Here is a 27744-nt window from a genome sequence, read left to right as displayed (position 1 = left end):
ATTCTAAAATTCAGCATAGGAAGGTTCTCAAGGACCTACCAGGGCTCTGGGGCAGAACTAGCTTTTGGAGACATATTCCTCTTCTTAAGCCCCGACTAGAACAGTACTAGGAGATTTTTAAAAGAATATTTTTAATGTAGATGGACACAACATCTTTATTTTTTTAATATGGTACTGAGAATTGAACTCAGTGCCTCACACATGCTAGGCAAGTGCTCTACCACTGAGCCACAATCTCAGCCCACACTAGGAGATTCTTGGACAGAGCTGGGACATAACAGTTTTTGCCTGATTTTTCTAGATCTGCAAAGGTTAAATATCATTAAAGGTTGAAACGTGGGCTGAGGCTGTAGCTCACTGATAGACTGCTTGCCTAGCACGTGTGAAGCACTGGGTTCGATCCTTGGCATCACATACAGAAATATAAAGTCATGCTGTCCATCTACAACTACTAAAAAAAAAAAAAAAAAGTGATATTTAAAAGTGTTGCTAACTGCATTTATCACTGCTTTTATCACCTACCTACAAAAGCTTCCAACCATACAGGAGGATTCTAGGCTGCTTGAATTAAAGAGAAATGTCCAAGGCTATTAATTAGGGCAGCAATCTCTAACATTGCCCCATTTCTGCTATTTACCTTGTGTTCACTGCTGCATTGTAGTTAGTTGTTTTCACAAATCAGTTGCCTCTAAGGACAATAAGATCAGCACATTCCAAGGGTTCTTCTATAACACTATTTAAGGAATGTACCTACCAGATGAATGCCCTCTGAATACAATGATGGGGACTTCATCACGCAGAAACTAAACATCTACTTTCATTTGCTCTTAGGATATACTCCCTTCACAACTTGGAAAAAGGGAATATTATAGGATTAGCTGGACCTCTGTGCTTAGTAAGTATTCTAATATTACTGAATATTCATGTATATATTAGTAGATGGTAGTGATAAAGAAGGGAATTTTGAATGGCTGTGAACATACTAAGTTAAGGAAAAGAGCATTTGAAAGTGTTTTGCAGCAAACTTTACATCATATATGATGATACAGAAGAAATTCTGATCATGTTCAGCCTGTTGACACTGAACAGTGCCCATCTGGGAACATTCAATTAACAGTTAAGCTTAACAAAAAAAAAAAAAAAAATCAACCTGTTGCTTTCATTTTTTTTATTGACAGTATAGCCAGAGCTATTGAAAGAATTTATTGGACTCTATCAAATTAATAAATACAATAATTTAATTGTAGAAGGAAAAAATCTACTTGGACATTTTAGCAGAAATTGATAGAGGCAAGGGACTCTTGGCATACATTCTACTTGAATATAAGACAGCACAGGAAGAAAATTGTACAGTGCAGGTATGGACAGTTGAGATTAAGGATTCTGAAGAAAGAGGAAATGTTCTGATTGCTCTTTTGAGGAAAGAACTCTAAGATAATAAAAATAGGACAAGCAATTGAATAAAGCAATATTAGATAAAGGGAATAAATATTTGGCAACATTTTGACTCTAGCTGCCAATCTGAGATTGGTTACTCTACAAATTTATAAGTTGTAAAAAGTGCCATTGTTACTATGTGAAAGGCAGACTGGATGCCCTAGGCAAGCAAAGGTAAGAATGCTACTGTACAATGGGTGCACCAACCACCAGCGCTTGACAAAATAAATGAGATGACTGTAAGATAACCCTAAAGTGGCAGGGAAAAGAGAGTTATAAGCTGAAACAATAAAAGAAAAAAGAATGGAGCCACAAGGAGAAGAAAACTTAATAGCACAAGTAACAACAAAGAAACAGGAAGAGTACTTAAGTTTTAACTTCTAGCCTCCCTTCATTTTTTCATGTCTAACGAGGCAAAATAATTGGGCAAGGACTACTAAACCAATGAAGTTGATGAAATGGTAACAACTACAGACTGACTTTCTAACCATGATGATCAATATGGTATCATAAATGTTACTAAGAATTTTGTTTCTGCCTCAATAAGGTTCTTCCACCTACTGTTGTCAGTATAGCAGATATTAAATTACTGCACTGACCATTGTGCAACAGTTTTAGGAGGGAGTCATCATAATAGCCTTGACATGCACATGGTATGAAATGGAGTTCCCTCTAAAGAAAAGGGATGCATGCATATTCAACAAAAGATAAAAGATTTAAAAAGAAAAAAAAAAAACACGATAATGAGGCAGGTACATTTTCCTCCTCTTGCTGAACTAGGGCATGAGGCATTTAGGTTAACTGTGGGATAAGTGATGTTGGATAAAGCTGTATAAAGCATGAAGATGGCTAAAGTTTCACTTAAGTTTCTCTTTTCTACCTTAATTTGCTTAAAAGCACAAACACTTATGCTTGTAATAACTTCCTGAAAGCAAAAGTATGTTCCCTTTTATTACCATAATAAAGCATTTGCCCCTTTGATACAAATGATTTTTACTGTGCTAACAGCTGAACCGGTGGCACAAAGTCGAGATGGTATTTACTGCAGCAAGGTCCTTGTAAATCAAAATCTTGAGCTTTACATAAAAATCTTATTATAAAAAATACAATACCAAGTACAGTGTGAATGGAGCATGGAGCAGTAGTGCTCCCTGCCAGGGCCATGTGGAAGTGGCTTTTGCTACAGTGCTTGCTTAATGGCACAAGTGAAAAGCTGAATAAGGCAAACACTTGAAGAGGCAGTTTTTGTAAACTTCTTGGGTGGAGGGAATTTCCTCTGTTAGGACAGATAGGACTGGGATGGCTAAGATCAGGAGGTGTGACATTTGGCTGCACCTGACATGTCACATCACTGATTGAGACAGTTCCTGCTGAATAAGACCAATTCACTGGCTTTAGGAGAGCAAGTGAGGTTATCAATGTAGTTTTCTGCCTTTCCTGTTACAGTGTGCAGCATCCAGCTGGTACCCACCTATGGAAGAAATCACCTCCATAATCTTCCTAAGTGAAAAGATACAAAATAAGCTAAGTCATTAGAAAAGATTCCTTAGCTTAAAGCTCCTTAAGAACCCTACATCAATTACTAAATAACTTTGTTAGTGGTGTATAGCTCAACACAAATGCTTTAACTAGAATATGTATTCCCGCCCATTTGGTACCTAATAGTAAATTGTAATGACACTTGAAAACAAATTGATCTTGTTGAGGAATTTTGGCCTCTTCTCATGTCCTCACTTGAAACTTTCCAGCTTTCGTGACATATTTGACTCCTTTAAATGGCTTATACTTCTCCCCATACATGTCCAAGCGGTTTACTTTTAAGCCTGTGTCATAAAGAATGAAACAAAAAATTGTTATAATTCCAACAATAATATAGTACAATATTTGTTGAGCAACAGGTATTATACTGTAAATCTGACACTAAGAAATATCCCTTTCACTATTTAGAAGCAATGTCTCTTCTGCAATACGTGAATTACTATACTTTGAAAGTATGGATTTAGTTAAGATAACCATGTAGGAGGGAATGTTTTTTTAAGGCTAATTCTGCTTCTGTGAATATGAATGACTCTGTTAATGCTTAAGTGAGGGTGGGGGGTGAAGGGATGCTGTGTGAAATAGGAGCTCTCCAAAGTCCTTGATTCCTGGAGGCTGGCCCTCTAGTACTGTGTAAAAGGCAAACTGACATTTCTGTTCTTTCTATAGTGGGAAATGTTTGTTACTTTTCTAAGTGCCTAATAACTGAGCTCAGCAAAACTTAATTACACTTAAACACAAGTAAAACTTATTCTTACCTGAAATAGCAAGCTGCTGGATCTTGAACTGTATGTTGAGGCTAGGATTCTCTTCTGGCTTGGGTGCTCCAGACTGTAAATTTACCAGTCCTTTAAGACTTGGAAGCTTTTGTGGAGTGATTTTCCCCACATCCCATGTTAATACCTTAAAAGGACATTGAAAAAGACAAAAAAATAAACCCTCAACCATTTATTAAAGACAAATGCTCAAGGATAAGGTTAAAAGACAGGTCACACAGGTATTTGAACATAAGGCTATCTGATTTCAAGTATTCTTTCCATTATACTGCTTTCATGGCTTTTCTCTAGGCCAGTTTCTTTTACTATAAAATGAAGAGACTCATCTTGGTGTTAAAACTTGTAGCCACAGTATCCTTTGTTAAAAAAGCAACTGTTTCTGTGGAAGCTCAATAACAGATGAGAAAATGAAGCTCTTAGAGTTGAAGCTGTAGGGTGGAGAGCCAGGGATGTGGAACTTCCCTGCTCAGTCTTAAATGGTTTCTGGGAAGGTTCTCTGAATCCTTAGAACACAGGGTTAGATGATCTTTAACATTCTTTGACTTTATTAAAAAATAGGCCTTTTAATTTATCAGGCAGCTGATTGACTCTGCTGTTAAAAACAATCATTTGCTACCAAAGTAGGAAGATGACAGAAAAAGTCATCTTTTGGAATTCCGCTAGAGGAATGTGTAAGTAGGTTAGGAAGCAGCTTTCTTAGCCAATATCCCCTGTGGAATAATATATGATGCTTTTAAGTTAGAAAAGCAGAAACAGGTCTTAATGATCAATTTCTATAGAAAAATCAAACAATTACTAACTATATTATCTTCCTCTTTTTAAAATTTTTTAAAAGTTGTAGTTGGACACGATACTTTTTATTTATTAATTAATTTGTTTGTTTATTTATTTGTGGTGCTGAGGATTGAACCCAGCACCTTGCACGTGGCTAGGCGAGCACTCTACTGCTGAGCCACAACCCCAGCCCTTATCTTCCTCCTTTATATATGTATTTTTTGTTGTAGATGGATACAATACCTTTATTTATTTATTTTTATGTAGTTCTAAGGAACACATGCTAGGCAAGTGTTCTACCACTGAGCTACAACCCCATCTTCTTATATCCACATAATGTTTTTCTCTCTTTAAAAAGCATTTCTTTTTCATTAGATAGTGGGGTGAGACTCTGCATTATCAATGGATGAGTAAGTGTACACTGTGAAAGTGTGCACAGAAGTGATGAACTCTTCTGTTCATCTACTCAGTGGTAGATGCAGGATTCTTTCCACAGTTAGCAACAGAAGCACAGCACAATATTATCTCCAGTTTTTTTTTCTTTTTAATATATTTTTTTTTTAGTTATAGATAGACACAATACCTTTATTTTATTTTTATGTGGTGCAGAGGACTGAACCTAGTGCCTTCCATAAGAAAGGCAAGCACTCTCCCAATGAGTAACAACCCCAGCAGTATCTCCAGGTTTTTTAGGAACTTTCTTTTAAATAAGACATTAAGCACTTCCCCCATAATCCCCAATCACAAAATAGATTGCAGAAACACTTGCTCACTCTTGATTTGAAGTGGCTGTACCTTGGTGACTGGATCAAATGTATAGTTGCCTTGTGTTGGTGTCAGGTTCATATTCAGCACAACTTTTGGCATGTGAACTGTCACTGTAATTCCTTCAATAGTTTTTCCCATATTTTGCTTTGGTCCAATTGTTATATCAAATCTGCCACAAGAATTGTTCTCCTTAAAGCTGATACTGTGTTTCACATACACTGGTATTGCCACTAGACTAAAAAGAGAAAAAGACAGGAAAGCACAATACACACAATTAATGGTGTGGGGCAGCTCCAGAAATGGACTGAAAAAAACTTCAGTCCAGAGTATTCTACCCTGCCTCCAACTCCACAATAGGGCTTTATACCTCTAGAACTGCAGATGCTATATCTGCACAAGGGAGAGTTGGATACAACATGTTTTTATACCAGTGTGCTAGAAACTGAGTTCTCATCTGTAAATATACAAACCAAGACAGAAACCTGAAGTTTAATTATTGTATAAATAATTTAGGCAAATGGTTCTAGTTTAAAAAAAAATAAATTAAGAGTCCACTGAAAAATAATTTGAAGTTATACATACCAAAACAGTTCCTAAGTGACAAGAGTCAAGAAACAATTCCTCTGCCTTTAAGTCTTACATTACCCAAATGCTTTTAACTATATATACATATACATGTATACATACATATTACATATATGTGTATGTGTGTGTGTGTTTGTGTGTGTGTATCCCCCAGACCTGGGGATTAAACCCAGTGCCTCACACAGGATAGGCAAGTTCTCCACTACTGAACACTAATCCCTAGCCCCTGCTATGCTTTTTCTTTTTTTGCTTCAATGGGGACCAAACTCAAGGGTGCTCTACCACTGAGCTGTATCCCCAGCCCTTTTCATTTTTAAATTTTGAGATAGGGTCTCACTAAGTTACCCAAGCTTGCCTTGAACTTGGAATCTTCCTGCCTCAGCCTCCCAAGTTACTGGGATTTTACAGAGATGTACCACTAGGCTTGGCTTCAGCCCCTCCTTCTCATATTTTCAAAGGACAAACTAACTACAACCTATAATGTTAAATTAAAATTAATGTTAATTTAAAATTCAGTTCAGACAGCAAAGGAATCAACAATGTGAAGAGAGAGCCTATAGAATGAGAGAGAATTTTTGCCACCTGCACCTCAGAGCCTTAATCTCTAGGATACAAAAAGAACTTAAAAAACTCAACACCAAAGAAACAAATAACCCAATCAACAAATGGTCAAAGGAACTGAACAGACACTTTACACAAGAAATATGAATGGTCAACAAATATATGAAAAAATGTTCAACTTGGGGCTGGGGATGTGGCTCAAGCCGTAGCGCGCTCGCCTGGCATGCGTGCGGCCCGGGTTCGATCCTCAGCACCACATACAAACAAAGATGTTGTGTCCGCCGAGAAATAAAAAAATAAAATAAAATAAATAAATAAAAATAAAAAAAAAAAAAAAAAAAATGTTCAACATCTCTAGCAATTAGAGAAATGCAAATTAAAACTACACTGAGATTCTCATTCCAGTCAGAATGACAATTATCAAGAAAACAAGTAACAGTAAATGTTGGCGAGGATTTGGGGGAAAAGGTACACTCACGTTGCTAGTGGGACTGCAAGTTGGTGCAACCACTCTGGAAAGCAGTATGGAGATTACTCAGAAAACTTGGAATGGAACCACCATTTGACCCAGTTATTCCACTCCTCAGTCTATACCCAAAGTACTTAAAATCAGCATACTGCAGTAATGAAGCCACATCAATGTTTACAACAGGCAATTCACAATAGCTAAGCTATGTAACTAACCTAGGGCCTGTCAACAGATGAACGGATAAAGAAAATGTGGTATATATACACAATAGAATATTACTCAGCCATAAAAAAGAATAATTTCATGACTTTTGCTGGAAAATGGATGGATCTGGAGACTATCATGCTAAATGAAATAACCCAATCCCCCCAAATCAAAGGCTGAATGTTCTCTCTGATAACACGCACTTTTATTGTGTGTTAGCAACTCTCTGATATGCAGTTGCTAACACACAATAAAAGTGGGGGGAGGAAAGAATGGACATTCAGTGAGTAGACAAAGGAGAATGAAGGGAAGAAAGAGGGTACGAAAATAGGAAAGAGAATACAATAAATCAGACATAAATTTCCTATGTTCATATATGAATACAGCACCAGTGAAAGTCTACATCATGTACAACCACAAGACTGGGATCCTAATTAAAATAAGTTATATTCCATGTATGTATGTCAAACTATACTCGTCAGGTATATCTGACAGAGATAAAAAAAATAAAGAACAAATGAAAAATAAATAAATAAAATTCAGTGCACAGAAGGATGACTTGAAGTTGGTAAGTTGGGGAGTAGCTTGAGAAGGGCCTGTCTCCTCTTAGTCACTAAGTCACGGTAAAATTATGGCACTAGTTCATGATTTTTCCCAGGTTACACATGATCCAAAATGCCTCCTCTTGGCTACGGATTTTACTATAGTCTTATTTATTTTTTACACTCTTATATTCAAAGTACTCTGGTTATTTTTTTTAGGCACATATTTTCACCAGTTCTCATTGGGTCTCCTGGTGAGCCATAGTCAAAGCGAGCAAGAATAAACTCAAACATCAAACTGTCAGAATGAAACAGGGAAAGCAGAGTTCTATTCAGTACACTGATATGTGATGGCAGATTTTGGTTAATGTATCAACATACTTTTGTGAGCTGACACGATATGATATGAGTCGGAAATTTCCATCTGGAGGGATAAATGACAAAACTCGTTCAGATTCCCAACGCTTGAATCGGATGCAGGGGTGGAAACTGACATCATCTAGAAGCCTTGGGTTCTGCCAAGAAAATAGAAGAACCATACACACAGAATATAATGAGTATGGCCATGCTACTCAGATATTATGAGAAATTAGTATGCTCCTTAAAAAAAAAAAGCAGTCAGTATTATAACAGTTTATTATAACCACATCAACACAACTTTATAGCTTTACAGTTTATAATTTTATATATATTACTTGAAATCTAATAACTATGAGGGAGAAAAAGCAATTATTATTTCTTTCCCATAGCTGAAAAAAACAGAGTTTCAAAGAATTTAAGGTCATCCAGGCACAGTGCTATCTATACACCTATAATCCCAGATACTTGGGAGGCTGACACAGGAGGATTACAAATTCAATGACAGCCTTAGAACTTAATGAGATCCTGTCTCAAAAAGCAAAAAGAGCCAAGGATGTAGCTCAGTAGTAGATCACCCCTAGGTTTAATACCCAGTACTTCTCCTCTTCCCCAAAAAACTCATGGAGAAATTGGTGACAAAACAGTACCAGAACTCAATTGTCTTACTTGTTAGCAGTGTGTCATGCTGAATCTAAAGTGATACAAAAGACCAGTGCCTGTTCATATCAGCAAAACAAATAATTATTCAGTAAAAGTAACACTGCAAATTTGCAGAAGCCATCAGCTAATTTTAAGCCATTTCTAGCACACTTAGGTAAAAACCTCTCTTCTTCAGCCTTTCCATAAAGGCTATCTATACTCATCATCTACTGTATTAGGACACTGTGCTAGGAATATTTGAGATAATCTTCTACAACCTAAAATACAAACTTATCTCAGTATTTATTACTTAGTACTTCATATGAATTAGGCACACAAGAGGCTACAGAACAGGACAACAAAACTTACCATGAAAGAGAGAGAGAGATCGGGCATTCCAGATAGCTTAATGCAAGCATCAATGACTCCTTGAATTTCTGCAAAGACTGTAGATCCTGAAGAAAGAAAGAAAAAGGGTGATAATATCAATGGACTCTGGGTCTTTACTGGAGCTGTCACTATATCTAAAGTAATGGGAATACACCCTGGGTGTCAGACTTAACCAAAGCTTTGCATCCTTATAAACACGTCAGAGGTTCCATTACATCAATCCAGACAGCTTTTTCAGTGAGTACTTTGTACCTAACTGGGTGGAATATAATTCTAAGGAATTCTATGGAAGAATCAAACCTGTCTCCTTTATAGAGTCAAAAAAAATTTGTAGATCAGAATTCATGATGCCTTACTTTAAGCCAGTTACCCTCTATTCCTCTCCCTCATGCTATGTATTCATTTTAATATTTATTGTACACCTGCTGTATTCCATACTTTTTTTTCTTTTGTTACCAAGGGGCACTTAACCATTGAGCTACATCCCCAATCCCCCCCCCCCACTTTTTGTAGTTGTAGATGGATAGAATGCCTGTATTTTATTTATTTTTAATTTTTATGTGGTGCTGAGGATGGAACCCAGTGCCTCATGCATGCTTGGCAAGCAAGCACTCTTCCACTGAGTTATAGCCCCAGCCCAACATCCCCAACCCTTTTTATTTTATATTTTGAGATAGGGCCTTGCTAAATTGCTTAGGGCTTTGCTACTTTGCTGAGGTTGGCCTCGAACTTGTGATCCTCCTGCCTCAGCCTCCCTAGTTGCTGGGATTAGGTGTGTGCCACTATACCCAACTACAGTCAACCTTTTTTTTTAGTTGCAGATGGACACACTCTCTTTCTTTTATTTACTTATTTTTATGTGGTGCTAAGGATTGAACCCCAGTGCCTCACATATGCTGGGCAAGTACTCTACCACTGAGCTACAACCATAGCCCTATAGTCAATCTTTTAAGGCTCCTGGATATAAGTTCAAAATATTTTAAATATAATTTAAAAATTAGGCAGGTTTCTTATGAAATGGACTAAACTACCTGTTAACTTTTAAGGAAGAGGGCATGATCCATTATTCTGTAAAATGAACTATTGTAATGAATTCTCCCTGGCTCAAACCCCTGCTGGGATCAAATCCAGGGCTTTGTGTATGCCAGGCAAGTACTCTACCCCAAAGCCATATCCCCAGCCCAATACCTACAGAAATTTCTGTGTATCTTTTACTCTTAACCCATTATGTCCACTGTCCTATATATATGTAGAAAAATTTTATAGGACACCTATAACACTGATCAATTAAAGTTTATATAGGTGTCCTATATATAGTACAATGGAACATATTAATGTTTAATGGAAGGGAATTCATGAAGAAAAGATATTGGCTATAATTCACAATGAGTCATTATCACAATATCAACTAGTTGTGCCACCTTGAATAGGTCGTCTAAGTCTGTGAGCCTCAGTTTCCTTATGTATAAATTGTGAGGATAGGAGGTATTTTTAATAAATAAATTTTATGATTCTAACACAGTACCACTGTTTTATCTTGCTAAAAAATAATCAGAGCTGGGCATGGTAGCACATGCCTATAATCCCAGTGACTTGAGAGGCTGAGCAAGGACAATTCTAAGTTTGAGGCTGGCCTGAGCAACTTGGTGAGACCCAAAGCAACACAGTGAGACTGTGTCTCAAATAAAAAAATTAAAAGGGCTGGCAATGTAGCTTAGTGGTAAAGTGCCCTTGGGTTCAATCCCTAGTATAATCAATCAATCAATAATCAGAAAAGGGGTTTTACACAGGAGGATTACAAGTTCAAGGCTGGTCTGGGCGACTTAATGAGACCCTGTCTCAAAATACAATAATAATAAGGGCTGGAGATGTACCTCAGTGGTAGAATGGTTGCTTAGCATGTGTGAGGCTCTGAGTTCAATTCCTAGTTCAATTCTTGTTATTGTAAACAATAACAAGAAAAAAACCCAAACAAAAATGGGGGTGGGGGGGATGGTTCCTTTAACAGATATACTGCACAGAAATTAAGAGCAAAAGTACACAATACAGTCGGTATACAATAAATGTTAAAATGAATACATAGCATGAGGGAGAGGTGAGGTATACAGGATAACTGGCTTAAAGTAAGGCATCATGAATTCTGATTTACAAATGTTTGGCAGATCTAAACTAGTGGTTATGATAATTATATGTAACCTCTGGGCAAAATAAACAGATTTATAAATCATTAGAAAACAAATGCCTTTCTGCTGAAACCACACTGCCAAGGGACTTCAATTTTCTATTCAGCTTGTGTCAGCTAAACTGTTTTTTCCCTATAAGGCCATGTGCACACAATTACCTGATTTATCTATAATTGCATCTATTTCTTCAATGACATCAAAATAGGCTTCATTGTTTGTGTATTTTACTCCTGCCCGGCGCCATGGAATGTTGGACAGCTGCCCAGTGGGGAGTGTGTCCCCAACATTACTACTGCCTAGAAATGGGAAAAGGAGAATACAAAGTGGATGTGTAAAATGGTCATCAGAAAAGTTATTATTTGAAAGAAGAAAATGAATGCTTTCGCTGCTTTTTCAATGCTGGATTTTTCTTCATGGTCTCCAGGATTGTCAAACACATATCCTTACCAACATTATCAAATTTCCAGAAGACAGAAATAGGCCATGTGGTCCTTCGTCTACATGCCAAACAAGGATAAATGCATTCACTTATCTTTTGCATCCTGTGTGTTAGCAGTAACCTAGCTAATTCCAGTAGTCCAACAATGATCTCACCCTGCTGCTACAGAGCAATCAAGAGGAAAACCTTCAGTTGAAAAATGTCTCCACTGAGAATACAGTGATAACTCAGTTCTTTCATATTCAGCTGAATTCTGTATGAGACAATGCCAAGCAGGACTCAGCGGAGTACATGGATGAATATACTCTAGTATTTCCCATTCAGCTACAATATGGGTAATGTTCAATATTTGGCTAATTTCCTGGTAAATTATGTTGAAAACAAAATTATCAAAAACACATATCCTTGAACTGTGACTTATTTAACTTTTGGTTAATACTTCTAATTTAAAAGTAGTATATGCTTTATTAAAAAAAAGTTCAGAAAAGTGAATTTTAAATAAATCAGTCTATCTTCTTACTGCCAAAATCAACTATATTAACATTTCTTTAGACATTTCCCCCACAAGTAGGTTGCAGTATTATGTTTCTATTTTGATTTTTTTGCTTTGATTTTAAAATACAGTTGCAATCATACTGTATTTACAGATGTATAGTCAATTTATGATTGATATTTCTGCAGCCAACATGTTGCCTTCAGAAGATTTTCTGAAAAACAGTGCTCCAATCATGTTATTTTTCTGCTTGAAACTCCTCAATTTTCCCCCACTTGCTTTATGAGAAAAGCAAACTATTTAGCACTATAGGTGAAGCTCAGTGGTAGAACACTTGCCTAGCACAAGGCCTTGGGTTCAGTCTCTAGTATCACAAACTAAAAAGACAAAACAAAACAAAACACAGCTAAATATTTAACCCAGCATTCAAGGACTTTCCAAACTTATTTCTCACTCAACTAAAAATATAGCTCTGCTTCTGTTAAAGGAGCAGATACAACTCAAAGTTTTTCACTTATTTTGTTTTTCCTCATATAGTTCCATCTATGAAGAATGATCTTATTCTCCTTTCTCTTTCTCTCTTTTTCGTACTGAGAATCAAACCACTGAGCCACATCCCCAACCCTTTTCATTTTTTTATATTGAGACAGGGTCTCACTAAATTGCTTAGGGCCTTTTTAAGTTAATTAAGGCTGGTCTTGAACTCATGGTCCTCCCTGCTCAGCCTTCCAAGTCACCTGTGCCATCTCTTTCTATACTTCACTGATTCTCTAGGGGTACCAACTACAGTTCTTAAAGGATACTCTCATCCACTGAAGCATTATTTTAAACTTTATAATATACTGCCTTATGAATCTGTATTTTTACATTTTGTCTTTTAATGTTTTTCTGACGATAAAATGCATGTTCATTTAGGAAAGTTAAAAAGTACAAATCACCAGGCATAATGTTGCATGCCTGTTAATATCAGCAACTTGGAAGGCTGACACAGAAGGACCCCAAGTTCAAGGTCAGTCTTGGCAACTTAGAGAGAACCTGTCTCAAAACATAAAAAGTGCCATTCTGACAGGAGATGAAATTAGAGTAGTTTTAATTTGCATTCTTCTAATTGCTAGAGATGATAAACATTTTTTCATATATTTGTTGATTGATGGTACATTCTTTTCTGAGAAGTGTCTGTTCAGGTCCCTGGCTCATTTATTGATAGGGTTATTTGTTTTTTTTTTGATTCTTAGCTTTTTGAGTTCTTTATATACTCTAGAGATTAGTGCTCTATCTGATGTGTGAGAGGTAAAGATCTGCTCCCAAGATGTAGGCTCTCTGTTCACCTCACAGATTGTTTCTTTTGCTGAGAAGAAACTTTTTAGTTTGAATCCATCCCATTTATTGATTCTTGATTTTACTTCTTGCACTACAAGAATCTTATTAAGGAAATTGGGGCCTAATACGACATGATGAAGATGGGGCCTACTTTTTCTTCTATTAGATGCAGGGTCTCTGGTTTAATTCCTAAGTCCTTGATCCACTTTGAGTTGAGTTTTGTGCATGGTGAGAGACAGAAGTTTAATTTCATTTTGTTGCATATGGATTTCCAGTTATTATGAAAACAAAAAACAATAAGTGTTGGCGAGGATATGGGGAAAAAGGTACACTCAAATATTGCTGGTAGGACTGCAAATTGATGCAGCCAATATGGAAAGCAGTATGGAGATTCCTTGGAAAGCTGGGAATGGAACCATCATTTGACAGCTATCCCTCTCCTTGGTCTATACCCAAAGGACTTAAAAACAGCATACTACAGGGACACAGTCACATCAATGTTTATAGCAACACAATTCACAATAGCTAAACTATAGAACCAATCTAGATGCCCTTCAGTAGATGAATGGATTAAAAAAAGTGGCATATATACACAATGGAATATTACTCAGCAATAAAAGGGAATAAAATCATGGCATTTGCAGGTAAATGGACAGAGTTGGAGAAGATAATACTAAGTGAAGTCAGCCAATCCCCCAAAAACAAATGTTGAATGTTTTCTCTGATATAAGGAAACTGATTCATAGTGGAGTAGGGAGGGGGAGCATGGGAGGAATAGAGGAACTCCAGATAGGACAGAGGGATGGGAGGGGGAAAGGAAGGGGCAGGGGGTTAGAAATGATGGTGGAATGTGATGAACATCATTATCCAAAGTACATGTATGAAGACACAAATTGGTATGAATATACTTTATATAAACCAGAGATATGAAAAATTGTGCTGTATATGTGTAATATGAATTGTAAAGCATTCTGCTGTCATATACATATAAAAAATTAATTAAAAAAACCGATTTCAATACAAAATGTGATACAAGTAAAAAACAAATCAAAACAAAACAACAACAACAACAACAAAAAAAAAAAACCATAAAAAAACCTGGGCATGTATCTCAGAGGTATTCTTTATACTTTCATTTATTTTGGTAGTGCTGGGATTGAACCCAGGCCTCCACCACTAAGTTATATTCCTGGCCCCTATAATGCTATTCTAAATATTAAAATGCCAGTCAATAAATAGGCTAAATTATCTTTTAAGTGGCCACATATACTGGCTTTTTTTAAAGGACTAACTAGGATAATTTATTCAATCTTATTTACTGCTAAATAATATTATTGTGGTTTTGCAGAAAACCCTACATAACAAGAGAATAAAACCAGAAGTTCTTTATCATTTAAGACCTAGACTCTTTCAATAAAGAGAAATATATATCCATTTTAACATTACAGTCATTTTAATTTTGGACATACTGGACTATCTTAGTCTGTCAGATCATAAGCAACAATGAGTTGTTCATAACATTTTAATTGCTCAGTTCCTAGTAGAGTATGTTTTTATCTTACCTGTAATAGAGTTGACAACAGAACGTAGAATTGTTGGTGGTTTAATCAGTTCTTTCAAAATGTTAGACTCTGTTGCCAGTGGAAATCCGTTGTCTAACATTTCTTCCAAGAGCTCATATACTATGACCACATTATCCTTAATTGCAGCCTCCGAACACTCACCAAAGTAGTCCTAGCAAAATATTCATAATATTCCACAACAGAAGGCATGAAGGCTTGTTAAATACTTTTATGTTCTGAAAAATAAACTTACAGTACCATAACCCATTGTTTAAGAAGTCAGATATAAAGAGAATAGGAACAAAAACAAAAACAAACCCTCTCCATAATCCAAACAATATTCCTCAATATTTTCTTTTATTAAAAATATTTATTTTTTAGTTGTAGTTGGATACAATACCTTTATTTTGTTTATTTATTTTTATGTGGTGCTAAGGATCGAACTCAGGGCCTCGCGTGTGCTAGGTGAGCACTCTACCGCTGAGCCACAACACCAGCCCCTCTCAGTATTTTCTTAATATTTTTAGATTGAATTCCATTCCATGTTACTCCCCAAAATACTGAAATGTTAAACTGGAAGGTCAGTTATGAACTTCATTATCCCTGATTAACCTACTCCAAAGCACACAGGTAAGTTTTAAATTATATGGTATATTCAGCCACATGAGTAAAATCAATGAAATGTGAATATGGAAGAGTTCATAACAATAAAAATTTGGGGACCATCCAGAGAACAGTATGTGGAAGACATTATTGTTTCCTGATGATTTATTTTATAAAACATATAAAAACAGAGAACAGAGGAGCTGTGTGTGCCACTTTATAGTCTATAGAAAAGGGTTTATGAATGTATGCTTAGTTTAAAAGAGGAAACATACCAGCCATTAAAAGCTGGGTAATTAAAAAATATAATCATGTGTTCTCCTCCAACTACCTTGTGTAATTTAAGTTAGAAAGGTTTGATGGAGAGCCAACCTGAAAAGTGTCAGCAACTCGATGTAGGAACTCAATAACAAAGAGAGGTGGCACTTCAGTCTGTATGACAGACACAAAGAAGAGCTTATCCCGGTAGATACTGATGAGGTAGTGGTGAGGTGTTGAAATGACAGGTGGTACATTTTCAACATCAGCAGCTTTCTCTTGAGCTTCAAAGAAATAATCACAGACAGATTGGCTCACAACACTCTTCCAGTGCTTCTCTAGAAATATGTCACCGGAACAGTTTATGAGAAACAGACTGTGGATCATTTTCTGTGGGGAAAAAAAGGGTTTAAATTTATTATATCAAAAAATATCCTTGTAGTGCCCCAGCACAAAAAACAGACAAAGGTAATACAAGAAACTATAGACCAATATCACTTCAGAGTACAGATATAAAAGTCCTTGACAAGATATTAGTAAACTGAATTCAGCAATATATGTAAATAAAATGGGATTGATTCTAAGAACACAAGGTTGGTTTAACATAGGAAAACCAACAAACGTAAAATATTAATAAAAGATTAAAACAAGTAATTTCAAAAGGTACAGAAAAAACATGTGACAAGACCCAACGCCCTTTTATGAAAAAAAAAAAATGCTTACGATAGGAATAGAAGGAAACTTTCTCAATCCAATAATGTCATCAATTATAACTTCACAGTTAACATCATATTTAATGGTCAAAGATCAAAAGATTCTCCTTTAAAACCAAGAACAAACAAGGATGTCCATTCTCACTACTTTTACTCAGTTTGGTACCAGAGATTCTAGCCAGGAAAATTAAGAAAGAAAATCTGAACAAAAGCATTCACTGGATTGTGTATTATGGTGGTTGTGCAGGGTGGTACCAAGGGTTGAACCCAACGGTGTTTAATCACTAAGTCACTCCCCAACCCTTTTTATTTTGAGTCAGGGTCTCACTAAATTGCTTAGGGCCTTGCTAAGTTGGTGAGGTTGATCTCAAATTTGTGATCCTTCTGCTTCAACTTCCCTAGTTACTGGGATTACAGGCGTGTGCCACCACATCTGGTTCACTGGAAAGGAAGAAGTAAAACTATCTCTATTTGCCGAAGACATCATATGTAGAAAACCCTAAGGAATCCACAAATAAAACAAAACTAATAGAGTTAACAAGTGAGTTTAGCAAGGTTACAAATATTAAAAAAAATCAATACACTTACAATAAATAATCTGAAAATAATTTCATTTACAATAGCCTTGAAAAAAATTCAAATACCGAGGAAATAAATTTCACAAAAAAGTAGAAGTCTTGTATACTAAACGCTCCAAAACATCACTGAAAGAAATCAAGAAATCTAAAATGTGGTAAAACATTAAGACAGTACTGTAAAAATGGCAATACTCCCCAAATTGACAATGTATTCAATGTAGTCCCTATTAAAATCCTTGCTGCCATTTAAAAAAATTTTTTTTGGGGTGAAAATTAGTAAGCTAACCCCAAAATTCATATGGAAATGAAAGAGATCAAAACAGCCAGAACTTTGGGTGTAGTAGTGCTCATGCCTATAATCCCAGAGGTTCTGGAGGCTGAAAAAGGAGGATTGCAAGTTTGAGGCTATTTTCAGCAACTTAGCAGTTTAGTGAGACCCTGTATCAAAATAGAAAATAAAAAAAGGGTTGGGAATGTGACTCAGTGGTTAAGTGCCCTGGGTTCAATCCCTGGTGCCAAACAAAACAAAAATATACAAACAAACAAAAAAAAAAAACCCCAAAAATACTGAAGAAAAAGTTGAAGAACTCATGCTACCAATTTCAAAACTTACTATAAAATTAATGCATGATATTGATACAAGGATAGATTTATATATCAATGGAACAGAAGTGAGAACTCCAAAATTAACCCTTACATTCATGGACAACTGATTTTCAACAAGGTGCTAAGGCTGTTCAGTTGGAGAGAGAATAGTCTATTTATTAAATGGTGCTGGGAAAATTGAATTCACACACAGGAAAAGAACAAAACTGTATCTCTACCTTACAATGTACACAAAAAGCAACAAAAAATGTATTGAAGCTCTAAATATAAGTGTTAAACCTACAAAACAATTAGGAAACACATGCATCCATCTTTAAACTGTAGAATTAGACAATGCTTTTTTTTTTTTTTAAGAGATGACACTAAAGTATAAAAGAAAGAAAAAAGTATATAATCTGGACTTCATCAAAATTAAACTTTTGTGCTTCTAAAGGACATTATCAAGAATGTGAAAAGGCAACCCAGAGAATGAAAAAGAATATTTAAAACCATATATCTCATAAGGGACTACTCTGCAGGATATATAATAACTCTTATAATGTAATATTAAAGAGAGAATCCAATTTTTTAAAAATGGATAAATGATAGACATTTCTCCGAAGAAAATAAATACACAATTGGCCACATGAAGAGATGTGTAATACCATAAGTCATTAAGGAAATGCAAGTCAAAATCACAATAAGATAATATTTCATATCCTTTTAAGCTAGCTTTAATAGTAATAATAAAGAAGACAGATAATGGGCTGGGGTTGTGGCTCAATGGCAAAGTGCTCACCTAGCACATGCAAGGCCTTGGGTTTGATCCTCAGCACCACATAAAAATAAATAAATGTATTGTGCCCAACTACAAGTAAAAAATAAATATTAAAAAAAGATAATAACAATTGTTGACAAGATGGAGAGAAACTGGAACCCTTAAAACATTGCTGGTAGGAATGTAAAATGTTGCAGATGTTGTGGAAAGCAGTTTGGATTCTTCAAAAAGTTAAATATACTCACTGCATGAATCAAAAATTCTATTTCTATATATATATCTAAGAGAATTGAAAGGACATGTCCACACAAAAATTTGGACATTTCAAAGAAACATTATTCACAATAACCAAAAAGGGGAAATGATCCAAATGTGCATCAACTAGTGAATGGATAAACTAAAAGTGGAATATTTACACAATGGAATATTATTCAGCTATAAAAAGGAATTAAGTACTTATACATACTACAATATGGATAACCTGTGAAAGAATCCAGACACGAAAAGTCACATAATGTATGATTCCATTTGCAGGAAAAGTTCAGAATAGGTAAATACATTCAGACATAAAGTAAGTTGATGGTTTCTAGGATGGGTAGAGGGGAAGGTATGGGGAGTTATGATAATGGATTTGGCATTTCTTTTTTTGGTGATAAAAACATTCTGGAATTAGGATGTTGGAAAAACTTTGTGACTATGCTAAGAACTACAAAATTGTATACTTTAAAATAATGAGTTTTACAGTATATTAATTATATCTTGATTCTTAAAAAAATAGTCTTAATTACTTCTGGCACAAATGCACACCAAAATATGTGTAAAAACATATTTGTAATAGTGAAAATCTGCTACTCAAATATTAATAAAAATAAATTGAAAAATATTTATAAAATATTATATAGCAATAAAACTGAATAAACGATTGCTACCTGAAAATATAGAAGAATTTTACAAACACAATGTTGAAGAAAACCAGATATAAAATAATATAAATGTCATAGTTCCATATATATGTTGTCTTATAACAGGAAAAACTAATCAATAGCATAAGAAATCAAACAGTTTCCTTTTTGAAAAACAATCAGGTAGTGACTGATAGGGGGACAAGGCTAATTTTCTAAAGTACTGGTAATGTTTTAACTCTTGACCTGGATGATGTTTATAAGTTATTTTCATTTTGTGATAATTTGTTGTGCTTTACATTATGATTTGTATAATTTTCTGATTTATTTATGCTTCAAGTAAAAGTGTATTGCCCATGTAGTATGGAAAATATGGTCTATTTGCCGAAAATTTTTCTTTTCTGTTTACTTCTATCTTTTGTAGGATAAGCATCAGAATCAGGTGTTTAGCCCAGTGGTCAATCATTCAAAGTAATAGTGTTGTATGTTAAATGCTACCAAATATGAAAAAATTTTAAATTTATAAATACAGTTCTTATGCATGAAGATAAATTCAGAAGAGGAAAGGAAATTCAGAATCGATGAATTTAATTCTGTAGATACAGAAAACAGTGAACATCAACCTGACCAATTCTTTTCAGAGGAAATGATTTATTTTATGAAAGCAGGTGACATTTAAAGACTATCTGGTTATGATTTCCCCTTTGTATTTGACACATGTTCAACAGTTGCCAAGTAAATAATATTGATATATTTTAGCAATTACTGTACTAATAAACTAAAAACACTAGTAATAGTTTAGTGTTCCTGTATATCAGAAACAACAATAACAAAAATGTACCTTTGTTCAAAGCCATTTCTGTTGGGAGTCTCCTTGAGAACTCCCCAGGCCTTTCAAACATGGCGGTGGGCAAATTGCCAGTGGGTGGCTAGAACTTCCCGGGCCTTTCAGATAAGGAGCCCCTAATGCAACATGGCGGTTGGCAAGTTGCCAGTGGGCAGATAACAAGTTGTTTTGAAAACCTTCTAATTGGCCCTCCTGTCTTCCGTACTCATGGATAGTTCGTGCCCCCCATGAATCTTATGCAGGGCGGATGTGCGTGCACCGTAGGTGATGACCTGACCTTCACTATGATTGGCCCTGGGAGCTTCCTGGTTTAAGATAACTGACTCTCACTTTCTATATAAGCTAGCAGCAGTTTGCAATAAAGTGCTTCATCTTTGTCACTGCTGTCTGTGTGTGTGCATTTTAATCTCCGACAACGAACCTTGGCCTTTCAATTTCTATTTAGTCAAGCAATTAACTTGAGTTGGTAGCAATAAATTCTAACTTCAGGGTTGGGAACTGGGAAATTTGTGTATTTTATCTAGTCAACTGTTTTGCTTAGCATGTTTGCTTTGTGTCAGCCTTACATTTCTGTTTGAATGTTAATATTATAAGTTCTATTGGAATATATAGACTTGCTATATAGAACCTGGTGACTTTATAACCTTAGCTGATAAAACTTTTTTTTTTTTTTTTTTTGATACTGGGGATTGAACCCAAAGGCACTTAACCACATCCCCAGCCCCTTTTTATTTTGAGACAGAGTCTTGCTAGGTTGAGTTGCTGAGACTGGCTTAGAACTTGCAATTGTCCTACTTCAGCTTTGCAAGCTCCTGGGATAGCAGGTGGGCACCACCATGCCTGGTTTGGCTGATAAACTTAATTTTTAAAATGCAGCAGGAATATCCGGTGACAAAATATGTAACCAAACTTATATTATTTCACCTTTTTCTTGTAACAAAATCTTATAAAATGTGGACCCAGATTTGAGTACCTCAGGTATATCAACTATAGAATATGACATCCTTTAATCCAAAAATTAATCTTTCAACTCTGAAGTATTTTATTCATTAAGGATCATGGAGTTAGTAATATCTAAAATGTCAGTATGTACTGCAGGCCACACACTATGCTAGTCATTTCAACTACATAATCTTATTTAATCTTCACAATGCCATGTTATAAATACTGCTTTCATCTCTATTTTACAGATAAGATTAAAAAATCTCATAAAAGTCAATTACCTAAGATTATTTAAGACTAGATATAGTTGAAGCATTATCTCCTACTCTTACCATTGCAGACTAATTATTAAAAATATATTCTGGGGCTGGGGTTGTGGTTCACTGCTAGAGCACTTGCCTGGCACATGTGAGGCACTTGGTTCAATTCTCAGAACCACATAAAAATAAATAAAATAAAGGTATTATATCCATTTATAACTAAAAAATTATTAAAAAACATTCTAATGCATATTGATTAAGATTTTTGGCAGTGAAGAAAATATCCTTTGTGCTATCCAATATGGTAGCCATCAAACACATGTGGCTACTGAACACCTCAAATATGATTAATGCAACTAATATACTGAAGTTTTAATTTTAATTAATTTAAATAACCACATGAGTTTATTACATTGGACAGAGTAGTGAACACTGTTTCAGCTTATGATTTTAAAAGCAAGGGTTAAAATATGTTTTTTGTGGGCTGGGGTTGTGGTTCAGTGGTAGAGTGCTTGCCTAGCATGTGTGAGGCATTAGGTTCGATTCTCAGTACCACATATAAATAAATGAACAAAATACAGGTTCATCAACATCTAAAAAAAATTAAAAAAAAATGTTTTTTGTGTAGTTAGAAGTTCTACTTTTCATGCTAAGACAGTTTAAAGAATTAGAGTAGAAAGTACATTTAATAGGGCTGACCCTGGTTATCTTAAGCATTGATTCTATGGCAAGGACAGTTTACACAGATCTATGCTATTCCCTTATCAAAATACACTCTAAAAGAGCTGCTTGTTCTTAAAGCAAGTGACTTTGTAGTTTCCTTGTTTTTAGGGCCAAATACCTATTCATTCTCTTAAGCTGGTAAAAAATTCTTTTCAGGAAAGTTCCCACCAGTTGTTTTTATTGGCAGTAGTTCAGGTTTCAGAAGAATACAGTAAGTTAAACCAGACCATTGGACTTATTGTTGTTATCCTTAGTGCTTAGACGAAAGCATAATATTTGCAGTTCTCGACAGTGCTTAGCTTTAAAACACACCTTAAGCTTCTATAATAGGTAAAGAGAGTTTATTTCTTTTATTCATATTATGACCAATTACCTAATGCATATCACAATTAAATTAAATAATGCCACACAGAGCAGTATAAATTAGTCTGCCTTTGCTTTTGTAGCTGTAGTTACTTTTATTATTTTAACTCATTAAGTCCCAAGTGTTCAATTCATTGAATATTTTCAATGAAACTGATACAAGTGCATTAAAAAAGGTAGGGAAATTTGGAGCTTATATATGCCACTATATTAACTAATATTATTATATCATAATTATTATCACTATGTTCTTATTATGTAATTATTTATAAACATTATTTAAATTTTTGTAGGTGTTCCATATTTGGGTCAAAGGGATAAAACTGGGTTAATAAACTTTATGGGAAAGCTGTACACCACCACAACCATCCCTGTGTTCTTACTGATCTTTTTTTTGTTGTTATGTCTTCTTCTTGTTTTTTTTTTTTTTTTTTTTAGATATTTATTTTTTGTGGTAGTTGGACACAATACCTTTATTTTATTTATTTATTTTTATGTTGTGCTGAGGATTGAACCCAGGGCCTTGCATGTGCTAGGCGAGTGCTCTACAGCTGAGCCACAACCCCAGCCCTGGGTGTGTCTCTTCTTGGAATAGCTTCCCCCCACCCAAAATTTTTTTTCTACAAATTGGTACATAATAATTATACAGAATAGTGGATTTCAATTGTGGCACATTTATACATGTACATAACATACTTAGATCAATCTGATTTCCTAGTATCTCCCTTTACCATCCTTTCCTCCCTCCCCCGTTTTCTTTCTTTCCCCTACCTGCCTCCCTTCTATTTTCATTAGATTCTTTTTCTTCCTTCTTTTTTATTGAGATAGGCTGGTCTTGAACTCCTGGGCTCAACTGATCCTCCTGCCTCACCCTCCCAAGTAGCTTGGACTAAGGCAGGTGTTAACAACCAGCTAAATGTATTCCTTCTATATAAAAGAGAATGGCGGCACAGATGGGCCTATATCCAAAGTGAGCGAAATGTAAGACCAGAAACAAATCTATATCCTCTGATTATTAGCCAGAATCTTGACCATTTATTCACTCAACAGTTTTGAATGTTTTATGCACTAAGCACTTGGGGCTACAAGGGTGAACAAAAAAGAATTTCTATAGTTACAGAATTCAGACTTCAGCAAAGAATACAAGTAAGATATAATTCCTACTATGATAGAGGAAATGCAATTTACTGTAGGAATCTGTAAGGCTTGAAGATACAAGAGAACATGAGAGAGATATTCAGTATGAATCCACCAACTTTGGAAGGTGGAGGGAAGTTGTACGATGAGAGTGAAGGAGGTAAACAGAGTGGTTTATGGAGCAATGCTAGCCTTGATCAGAGTTTGAACTTTATTTTCAGTACACAGTAAGGTAATTTTTTTTTTGAGAGGAGTCATGCAATCCAATTTACATATTTAGAAAGATTACACTAATTATATTGTGGAAACTGGATAACAGGACACTAGATACTGTGACACTGGTTGAGAGATGAGTGAAGGTAGTGGCCTGAACTAGGGTTTTGGCGATAGGGATGGAGTAAAATGACAAAAGACGACAAACACTTAGTAAGGCTTTGAATAAAAATATACTTAGGTGTGTGTGTGAGTGTATGTAGAAGAGATGCAAGATGAGGCATTTAGCCCTGATTCTATATAATTTAACCCAACGCTGAATTTCTAATTCAAATGAATATATTCAAACAACTACTGCACATAGAAGTCTGGTACTTCAAAGAGACAATTTGTTTTTCTTTTTTTTTGGTTAATGGGAACTGTGATTAGAAACTGAAACCAAAGAAAGAAAGTGCATAGTAAGAAGAGATTCTAGAGATAGATGGAACTCCAATATTTGAGTAGCAGGTGGGTCAAAGAAGTGGGCTTAAAAAAGACTAAGATACTGCTTAAGATAAAAAAGAAGAGGGAGATGATAATTTTAGTAACTACAGTACCTTTCTAGAAGAATAGAGTAGTAAATACTATTAAATGGCACAAAGAGGTTAGGGTACAAGAACGTAAAATGTCCAAAGGTTTAATAGTGTATTGCAATTTTCTTTTCCTTACTTTCTGCTGAAAAGCCTTTTTAGAATCTACTCTCAAATCCTTACACCATAAATTTAAAAATAATTTTCATTTTTAAATTGTAAATTGACAAATTATAGTTGTATATATTGATAAAGTGATAGTATGATTTATGAATAAAAGGTGGAATTATTAGATTAAGCTAATCAATATACCCAGAAAAATTTTTGGAGCAGAATATTGTATATCTGTTTACCTACTCTAAACGTCAGTGCTTTATACATAAAAAAAGTATAGCTGAGGTGAATTCCAAGTTTGAGGTCATCCTCAGCAACTTGGTGAGACAATTAACAACATAATGAGAACTTGTCTCAAAACAATAAATAAAAAAAGGTCTGGGAATGTAGGTCAGTGGTAAAGTACCTCTGAGTTCAATCCCTAAAACAAACAAACAAACAAAAAAGAGTACAATTTTCTTTGCCTTACATGATACAGTATCTATCCACATTGAGAATGCATGACTTTTTTGGAAAAAAAAATTTTCACAATACCTTTATTCTTTTTATTTATTTTTATGTGGTACCGAGGATTGAACCCAGGGCCTCACACGTGCTAGGCAAGTACTCTACTGCTGAGCTATAGCCCCAGCCCAAGAATGCATGACTTTCAAAAAAAAATTTTTTTAAAATTGCAGATGAACACAATACCTTTATTTATTTATTTTTATGTGGTTTTGAGGTTTGAACCGAGTGCCTCACAAGCACTCTACCACTTAGCCACAATCCCAGCCCTGAGAATGAATGACTTAACACACAGAGAACATTCAATTTCTTGGTGAAAATAGTTTCAGTGGTAGTTTAGTGAAATGCTGGAAAAAAGTCATTTTAGTAGGCTGAGGCTGAGGCAGGAGGATCGCAGATTCAAAGCCAGGTCCAGCAACTTAGCCAGGCCCTAAGCAGCTCAGTGACCCTGTCTCTAAATAAAATACAAAAAAGGGGCGGGGATGTGGCTCAGTAGTTGAGCACCCCTGGGTTCAATCTCCAGTACCCCACTCCCACCAAAAAAAGAAGGGAAGAGGGGCTGGAGTTGTGGCTCAGTGAAAGAGCGCGCTTGCCTTGTATAGGTGAGGAACTGGGTTTGATTCTCAGCACCACATATAAATAAATAAAATAAAGGTCCAACAACTAAAAAACATTAAAAAAAAAAAAAAGGGAAGAATGTATGTTTGGCTGCAGGAAAATAAGGGCTTCTATTTTCTCTGTGTAATGGGAAAGACTGTCATTTAAACAGGAGAGAGTTTCTCTTCTCTGTACATGCCCTTTTGCTACTCATGAATTAAGATCTGAACTACTTATGAATATCTAATCTACAAGAAACACCAATAGCATATTAGGTTGGATTGTTAGAAACATTGTAAAAATATCAAGATTCTGTAAGAAAAATTAATCCTGTTTTAAGAGAGCAAATTATTTTAAAATAACGAATTATTTAAGATATCTACATATGAATTTCAGGTAATTCTTCCTTCTCTTCACTGGCTTCACTCTTCCTATGGTCTCAACTTAAAATCCGGACTCCCCTCAAGTTAATCCTTCCACTCCCTTCTATCTCCTCCAGGATCTTATCTCCTTTCCTGAATTTTTACTTTATACATTGATTACTTGCTTTTTGCTCCTAAGCATGTCTTGTAATTTTTACATGCTTTTTGCTCCTAAGCATGTCTTGTAATTTTTACAACGAATAATTCCCAAACCTTTCCTCCATGCCAGCAATATTGCTTCATGCCTCAAAACATGCAGAGTTTAATCTACATTTCCTGTCTTTCCTCAGTCACTGATTGTTAAACGAGTTCTCTAAAACTAACCAATGATTTTCTAGTCATCAGATCAACCATCTATTCTGATTTCAATGTTCTTCTTTGACTCCCTGATAACTTTCACCAAAACAAAACAGATGTTTCTTACCCTATTATACATTTTTTTGTCTCTTCTCATCCTGAAAGTTGCCGACTTAATTTTCAAGACTTTTTTAAAAATTAATTGTTTCTACCTATTTCCACCTAAGCCATCGTTTCAAATTCGAAAAATCCAAACTCCACAAAATTTCTCCCCCTCCTGTGAAAGCTACTTATTTTATCATGGTACCAACTTCTCAACCATATAGTTTGGAAGCTTCAGGTTCAAACATCTAACCATCACATCTAACCAGGCCCATCACTCTTCACTTTTCCGTATTCACTCCCACTTCCTCAGTTTATATCACCTCTTTTCAGAAGAAATGCAAGTCCCTCCACCCCAAGCTCATCTAGGAGCCATTCTCAGAACGTCCGCTCAGACCCATAGGGGTTTTGTTCCTTAAAAAGGAAGCCTTGAGTCTGAAATTAAAATCGTTGGAATTTCAGCTCACTGTGGTTGCACGATCTTTTATCCGCGCCGGAGGACGGAGAGGGACCCCAGTGAGCTTGACCTACTGGGGCCAGGTGTTTGAGACTACTGGGTTGCAGGTGTACCTCTCCCTTTGGGCCCAGCTGACAAGAAAGCCCGGAAGGCCGAGCGTCGGGGAAGGCGCGGCCCTGGCCCACAACAGCAAAGACGCTCCCGAAGCCCAGGCAGAAGTCTCGAGCTCCAGCTCTTCAGCGGACTCCCTAGTTTTTTGAGCAGTCCACAGTTTGCACACTCCCCGCCCCTCACACTCACCCCGACACCTGGGAAAGTCAATGATTCGGCGCCGGGTCCTCTCCGGACCGAAGCTGAGGCAGCAGAGAAGGCCGCGAGGACCCCGTCCTTAGAGTGCCCCGTAGACTGCCTGATTAACAGCTCCAAAGACACAAATTCCGTTTACAGAATTAGAATAAATCAGCAGAAAGACTTAAATGAGCGGAAACACGTCTCTTGAGGTTGAGGATCCAAAGCTTCTAAATTACCCAGGATCTAGAAGAATGAGGAGTTTCGCACCATCCGGATGCAGGCGCTCATCCGCAGCCTAAGACGCTCTGGGGTCCCTTACAGTAGGCTAAATGGGGTCACAAGGGGCGGGGCATTTGCTGTGGGGCTGAGAAGGTAGAGCCAATGGTTTTGAACCCGAGAGTCCCAAAATAGGCGGAGTCGGGGGGCGGGGTTTAGGGGACAGGAGGCGGTG

The 27744-nt window shown here is 35.9% G+C and overlaps 1 protein-coding gene across 6 annotated transcripts; it reads right to left on the bottom strand.

Annotated features, from left to right (window-relative positions):
* Positions 1 to 1186: 1186 nt before the first annotated feature.
* Ap3m1 (adaptor related protein complex 3 subunit mu 1) lies at positions 1187 to 27639 on the bottom strand. 6 transcript variants are annotated; one of them, XR_006846219.2, is made up of 9 exons: positions 27303 to 27516; positions 16014 to 16289; positions 15039 to 15210; positions 11383 to 11520; positions 9021 to 9106; positions 8034 to 8167; positions 5297 to 5526; positions 3732 to 3876; positions 1187 to 3260 (listed from the first exon to the last, which is right to left on the bottom strand). XR_006846219.2 is itself a non-coding variant. In XM_058577953.1 (9 exons), exons 2-9 carry the CDS (start codon positions 16284 to 16286, stop codon positions 3160 to 3162), a joined length of 1257 nt encoding a protein of 418 aa, XP_058433936.1. In that variant the 5' UTR covers positions 16287 to 16289; positions 27530 to 27639; the 3' UTR covers positions 1187 to 3159. The 6 variants fall into 6 exon arrangements, 5 of the variants coding, with proteins under 5 accessions (XP_058433936.1, XP_046275553.1, XP_046275554.1 ...); XM_058577953.1 differs by lacking the exon at positions 27303 to 27516 and adding an exon at positions 27530 to 27639 and having other exon boundaries at positions 5319 to 5526; XM_046419597.2 differs by having other exon boundaries at positions 5319 to 5526; positions 27303 to 27511.
* Positions 27640 to 27744: the final 105 nt, after the last annotated feature.

The sequence above is a fragment of the Marmota monax genome, unplaced genomic scaffold (assembly GCF_021218885.2).
Source record: "Marmota monax isolate L192 unplaced genomic scaffold, Marmota_monax_Labrador192_F-V1.1 WCK01_AAM20220418_F8-fsc00019, whole genome shotgun sequence".
In the NCBI taxonomy this organism is placed as follows: Eukaryota; Metazoa; Chordata; class Mammalia; order Rodentia; family Sciuridae; genus Marmota; species Marmota monax.
This window is presented reverse-complemented; position numbering and strand designations above follow the sequence as displayed.